At 40.1% G+C, this 7,249-nt stretch overlaps 1 protein-coding gene across 1 annotated transcript in view; it reads left to right on the forward strand.

The window, feature by feature from the left end:
* The window catches only part of polr2b (RNA polymerase II subunit B), a 48,490-nt gene extending 41,243 nt beyond the window's left edge, over positions 1-7,247 (forward strand). The window contains exons 23-25 of the mRNA XM_060851639.1: positions 2,779-2,939; positions 4,105-4,300; positions 6,891-7,247. Coding sequence (XP_060707622.1) covers positions 2,779-2,939; positions 4,105-4,300; positions 6,891-6,980 — 447 coding nt within the window. The 3' untranslated portion in view covers positions 6,981-7,247. The remainder of the gene's footprint in view (positions 1-2,778; positions 2,940-4,104; positions 4,301-6,890) is intronic.
* Positions 7,248-7,249: the final 2 nt, after the last annotated feature.

A 7,249-nucleotide genomic window follows, 5' to 3' on the forward strand; every position in this document is an offset into this window, starting at 1 on the left:
ACCCTTTTCGCTGTCCACTACACCTCCAATTTTGGTGTCATCTGCAAACTTACTAACTGTACCTCTTATGTTTGCATCCAAATCATTTATGTAAATGACAAAAAGTAGAGGGCCCAGCACCGATCCTTGTGGCACTCCACTGATTGCAGGCGTCCAGTCTGAAAAACAACCCTCCTCCACCACCACCCTCAGTCTTCAACCTTTGAGCCAGTTCTGTATCCAAATGGCTAGTTCTCCCTGTATTCCATGAGATCTAACCTTGCTAAACTGTCTCCCATGGGGAACCTTGTTGAACGCCTTACTGAAGTCCAGATAGATCACCTCAACTGCTCTGCCCTCATCAATCTTCTTTGTTACTTCTTCAAAAAACTCAATCAAGTTTGTGAGACATGATTTCCCACGCACAAATCCATGTTGACTATCCCGAATCAGTCCTTGCCTTTCTAAATACATGTACATCCTCTCCCTCAGGATTCCCTCCAACAACTTGCCCACCACTGAGGTCAGGCTCACTGGTCTATAGTTCCCTGGCTTGTCCTTACCACCCTTCTTAAACAGCGGCACCACGTTTGCAAACTCCAGTCTTCCGGCACCTCACCTGTGACTATTGATGATACAACTATCTCAGCAAGAGGCCCAGCAATCACTTCCCTTGCTTCTCACAGAGTTCTCGGGTATACCTGATCAGGTCCTGGGGATTTATCCACCTTTAACTGTTTCAAGACATCCAGCACTTCCTCCTCTGTAATCTGGACATTTTGCAAGATGTCACCATCTGTTTCCCTACAGTCTATATCTTCCATATCCTTTTCCACAGTAAATACTGATGCAAAATACTCATTTAGTATCTCACCCATTGTCTGTGGCTCCACACAAAGGCTGCCTTGTTGATCTTTGAGGGGTCCTATTCTCTCCCTAGTTACTCTTTTGTCCTTAATGTATTTGTAAAAACCCTTTGGATTCTCCTTAATTCTGTTTGCTAAAGCTATCTCATGTCCCTATTTTGCCCTCCTGATTTCCCTCTTAAGTATACTCCTACTTTCTTTATACTCTTAAGGATTACTCGATCTATCCTGTCTATACCTGACATATGCATCCTTCTTTTTCTTAACCAAACCCTCAATTTCTTTAGTCGTCCAGCATTCCCTATACCTACCAGCCTTCCCTTTCACCCTGACAGGAATATACTTTCTCTGGATTCTTGTTATCTCATTTCTGAAGGCTTCCCATTTTCCAACCATCCCTTTACCTGCAAACATCTGTCTCCAATCAGCTTTCAAAACTTCTTGCCTAATACTGTCAAAATTGGCCTTTCTCCAATTTAGAACTTCAACTTTTAGATCTAATCTATCCTTTTCCATTATTATTTTAAAACTAATAGAATTATGGTCGCTGGCGCCAAAGTGCTCCCCCACTGACACCTCAGTCACCTGCCCTACCTTATTTCCCAAGAGTAGGTCTAGTTTTGCACCTTCTCTAGTAGATACATCCACGTACTGAATCAGAAAATTGTCTTGTACACACTTAAGAAATTCCTCTCCATCTAAACCTTTAAGACTATGGTAATCCTAGTCGATGTTTGGAAAGTTAAAATTCGCTACCATAACTACCCTATTATTCTTACAGATAGCTGAGATCTCCTTACAAGTTTGTTTCTCAATTTCCCTCTGACTATTAGGGGCTCTATAATACAATCCTAATAAGGTGATCATACCTTTTGTTATTTCTCAGTTCCAACTAAATAACTTCCCTGGATGTATTTCCTCGAATATCTTCCCTCAGCACAGCTGTAATGCTATCCTTTTCAAAAATGTCATTCCCCCTCCTCTCTTGCCTCCCTTTCTATCCTTCCTGTAGCATTTGTATCCTGGAACATTAAGCTGCCAGTTCTGCCCATCCCTGAGCCTTGCTTCTGTAATTGCTATGATATCCCAGTCCCATATTGCTAACCATGCCCTGAGTTAAACAAGGGGCTTGTTAGTCCCCTTGCATTAAAATAATACAATTTAATTTATTAGTCCTACCTTGTCCCTGACTGTTTGACTCACTTCTTATAGAAATCTTGAGGTTAATTTAGGATTAGAACGTTTCAATAGGTAATACATCAACACCGTTAGGTAGCCAGTCTGTTGACTGGTTAACATCTGTTTGCTGATGATTAGTACTGTTACCTTAATCACTTGTACTGTTCTTGCATATCTCATTGAGACTTTTTCAAATCTTCACCACCACCATCTCAACTACTCAGCCAGTAATGCCTACTAAGCATTGTACTATTTCCTTTAAAGTTTCTTAACTCTATCTACCTTTATGGATTTGTTTTTAGCATAAAGACGGCTGCAATAGAATGATTCAATAGATAATTACAGAGCTGGTTCTGGCCCAAGTGCAAATAACTAGATGGCCTCTATCTATTCTCTAATTTCTGTTTGGTTTAGGAGGCTGAGGAGCCAGATCCAAACAAGAACAATGGCCAGTGGATTTGAGGGATGTGTCTTTTCAGGGATACTGGATGAAGGGTTGGATCAACATTCTGAGGAATAGGAAAACTGTATAAGAATTGGAGGTGCTAATGATGTGTCCATTACTGAGGTTCACATTGTTTGCACAGTCCAATCAGCCTGCTACTAAGTGGCATTAGCATTATTCTCCACTTATAAAATGTGTGCTTAGGAGCGCCATACTAGGATCTTCTGTTTGTTAATCAACATAAATACAATAGTTATTGTGTTCAGTTACTTTATATTTACATAATTAACATGCTCCTCTCTCCACTAGGTTCTATATAATGGGTTTACAGGGCGTAAACTTACATCACAGATCTTTATTGGGCCTACTTATTACCAGCGTCTGAAACATATGGTAGATGACAAAATTCATTCTCGTGCTCGAGGACCTGTTCAGATCCTGAACAGACAGCCTATGGAGGGTAGATCTCGGTAAGCTGAAATTCACATGTCTTTGTTTTTGATTAGTACTTTGGAACTATTGGCTTCTAGTAAGATTTTAATTATAGTGAGAGGCTGTCTACTGTTCATGATCTTGTGACTTGTTTTATTTGCAGTTTATATAGGAATGTAGCTGGCTTGTTTTATTCAAAAATGATTTTGTTTTCAAAAAAATCACTTGAAAATAAGCTTTTAGCTTTTAATTGCCTATCTTTTATTGCTTGTTGAGAAGGTGCTGGAGAGTCTTCAGCTGCTATATCTGGGTGCTAACGTGCTTCTACCATCTAGATTTTTGACCCAGCGATGATGAAGGAACTGCTTTATGTTTACAAGGCAAGATGGTGTACAGCTTCGAGGGGAGCTTGCAGTTCCATAAAAAACACAGGACTTGGGAACTGGAGCAGGTTTTTTTTGGTTCTTCGGATCTGCTCAGCCATTCACCAAGATCATAGTTTACCTGGTTTTGGTCGCAACTGCATTTTTCTGATTGCCGCCCATCGTCCTTGACTTCCCAGTTTATCAAAACCTACCGAACTCAGCCCAGAATGAATTCAGTGACTGAGCTTCCACTATTTTTTTTGGGAAGAGAATTCCTTAGACGAAAGACCTTCTTCATCTCCATCTTGAAAATGAGGTCACTTTCTCATTTTGGACTGTCCTTGTTTTACTCTCTCTAATGAAGGATAATATCCTCTCAAATTCCACCCTGTTGGCATTTCCATGCATGTAACTATTACCCTTTTTTGCGTGGTGGTGATCACGTGGAGCCTTGATGTGTTATTATAAAGTGTCATATAGATGATACACTCCACAATCATGTTACTTTGGAGGGAATGATTGTTTAAGCAGGTGAATGTGGTGTTGTTCAAGCTCACATACCTGGAGTTGGCTCCAGTATTTTCACCAGAGACCCATAGAACATTACAGCGCAGTACAGGCCCTTCGTCCCTTGATGTTGCGCTGACCTGTCATGCCAATTTGAAGCCCATCTGACCTACACTATTCCATATACATCCATGTCATTACTTTGAGGATAGTCAGAGGCATTGTTGAGTAATTACGACATTGAGAGATAATTTGATTTGATTTACAGATTTTTTTTCTTTTGCATCCTCTTTATATTCCTTTAGTCTCAATGTGATTTTTTTTATTTCAGTGATGGTGGTCTACGTTTTGGGGAGATGGAGCGAGACTGTCAGATTGCTCATGGTGCAGCCCAGTTTTTGAGAGAGAGGCTTTTTGAGGTTTCTGATCCTTATCAGGTGCACGTATGCAATCTTTGTGGACTAATGGCAATTGCCAATACCAGGACACACACTTATGAATGCCGAGGATGTCGTAACAAAACTCAGGCAAGTATTGAATATCCAGAAGCTGATTTCCAAAGAGCACACACATGTTTCAACACTAATCCTGCAATTTTCAACGATACATGTACTCTCCTTTGTAGAAATACACACGGTAGTTAGGCGTACAGACCTATGTTGTGCATGCTGTCTGTCAAGCTACTTCATTTGGTTTGTTTTAGGGATATATAGTTCTCCCCTTTTGTTTGCACGTCGTATATTTCTGTGCTTATCTCAGTGTGTTGCTGAAATGCCACATAGTGCTTGACCATTGCTTTTTCCAGTGGACTCTCTTTTCTTGTTTTCTATTGAGATTTTTGCATTGTTTCATTTGTGTCTAAAGAATAAGTCAATGCGTACCCCAAATTTAATAGTTTGTTTTGTTGACCAGAGTTGTTTTATGGGATTCTCCATGATAAAATCCCTCAATATTTGTTGTATTCCACTGCTTAAAAAGCCCAGTGGAATTGTTGAGCAAGGAAATCTTGAAACATTTTCTGATCCATATTTGCTGTTCGAAAGATGAGCATGCACCAGAAACCAGTTTCATCTCCACTTCCTCTATTCTAATTGATCATCTTGTCCAACTGCACATGTTTGGTCCTTATTCTCAGTCCATCTGGAAGGATGTTGTTAAACTTGAGAGCGTGTAGAAAAGTTTTACAAGGATGTTGCCAAGTCCGGAGGGTTTGAATTATACAGACAAACTAAATAGGCTGAGGCCTTTTCTTTTCCTAGAGTGTCAAAGACTGAGGGGTGATCATGAAGGATAGGGTGAATAGCCAATGTCCTTCTAGGGTGAAGGAGTCCAAAACTAGATGTCATTGGCTTAAGGTGAATGGGGCAAGCTTTCAAAAGAACCTGAGGGGTAACTTTTCACGCAGAGGATGGTGCATGTATGAAATGTTGAGAGAGGAAGTTGTAGAGGTGGGTACAATTACAGAATTTAAAAGGCATCTGGGTGGGTAAATTAATAGGAAGGGTTCAGAGAGATATGGAAACGTCAAATTTCCTGTTCCTTGGATGCTGCCTGACCTGCTGCGCTTTGACCAGCAACACAGTTTCAGCTCTGATCTCCAGCATCTGCAGACCTCACTTTTTACTCGAAGATTTTAACCTACTGCGAATCCTCTTGCAAGGATGCCTTCCTTGAAGAAGCTCTCTTCCTCCCTCTACTCATTCCTGATGAAGGGCTCTGGCCCGAAACGTCGAATTTCCTGTTCCTTGGATGCTGCCTGACCTGCTGCGCTTTAACCAGCAACACATTTTCAGCTCAGAGATATGGGCCAAGTGCTGACAAGTGGGATTAGATGAGATTGGGTTGTCTGGTTGGTGTGGATGACCTAAGGATCTGCTTCTGTGCAGTATGGTTCTATGATACTCTAAATCTCATCAGTACCTGTCTAAAATATGCAAAACCAGTAAGTGTCTAGATTTTGGATGGAACAGTGGCTTAGGCACTATCTCTGCAACCGCACCTGAAATCAAATTAGACTGATGGAAATGAAGTCTCCTTTCTCTTACTTGTTTCAAAAGAGTTTAGATGGTTTCTATTGGGCATGAACTAAAAAACCAAAACTGGCTTGAATTGACTGTCCATGGTTTAATGGTTAACTTTGTTGAAATGTGAGAACCTGATAAACCCTACTTAATGTTTCAGATTTCCGTACATTCTTTACTTTGGGGATATATCTCAAGCTTGGAAAAAGGGAATAAGTAGTTTATGTAGAAAGTAGTGATTTTTGTCTTTTGGATTGAATGCTTAGAATGGAGGTGAAAGCAAATAAAAATGTGAGAACCAGGTGCAAGAATAGGCAATCCAGGCCATCAAGCCTGCTCCACCATTTAATACAACCACAGGTGATCTTACCATGGTCTCACCTTCACTTTCCTGTCTACGGTCTGTCATCTTTCAACCAACTTCAAATTAAAAATCTGCCGCACTGTGGGGTAATGAAATCCACAACACTCAAACCGTTGAGAGGAGTAATTTCGCCTCCTCTCAAATAAGGTGCAAATAGGAGGGAGTGGGTGAAATGGGAATTAGCTTCTGTGATTGGACAGTACATTGGGGAACCAATATTCCTGGATTTTTGTGTATCCATGCTGTGTAGCTGGGGACTTTCTGTTGATCAGGCTGAAAAATATGCTGCGTGCTAACAATGGAGAATGATAGTTTTCAAGTATACAATCCCCAAGAAATGAAAGGAAAACCACAGCATGTCAATATTTTTAAATGTTACCAGTTGAGAATGTAGCTAAAATTGACATGAGCAAGTAGATAAAAAGTGGGATGATAGCATAACAATGCAAATTGCCTAAGAGTTAGTAGACATTTTTAAAAAATAAAAGCCTCATGTGAGTTTTGCGAGTTTGGTTGAATTCAACATACTGATTACTCCAGCGTACTGGGGAAGGCTTGTGGAGAAGTGCTTAAAGCCATGAACTATTTTGAGCAATGAGTGTACAGAGTAAATGACAGTAAATAGTTAGAAATGTGAATGGAGCAAAACGCTGTGACAGCAGTTGACATTTTGTAGTATAGCTTTTGAAAATTGATGCTTGCCTTTTAATCATCATGTTCTTTGACTTTCAGATTTCGTTGGTACGGATGCCCTACGCCTGCAAACTTCTTTTCCAGGAGTTGATGTCAATGAGTATCGCACCACGAATGTTGATTTCTTAATCGACTGTAAATACTGAGCTGTTCTTGCACAGGCTAAGCATATGACAAAATATTGAAGTAGTTCAACATGCCACTGGCAAAATTATTTGCAGAATGATTCACATCATGTGTTAAAGATGATGTGATGGTACTGCTTAAAAATACCAGATGTTTCGTACATTTGTTTGTGTTCACTGTTCTCACTGGTGATTTCATCAGTGATTTTATTTTTGCCAGAACTGTAAGTAGATTTTGTTGTGTAAACAAAAATAAAATTTTGTATTTTAAGC

The sequence above is a fragment of the Hemiscyllium ocellatum genome, chromosome 36, assembly GCF_020745735.1.
Source record: "Hemiscyllium ocellatum isolate sHemOce1 chromosome 36, sHemOce1.pat.X.cur, whole genome shotgun sequence".
NCBI classification, from domain to species: Eukaryota; Metazoa; Chordata; class Chondrichthyes; order Orectolobiformes; family Hemiscylliidae; genus Hemiscyllium; species Hemiscyllium ocellatum.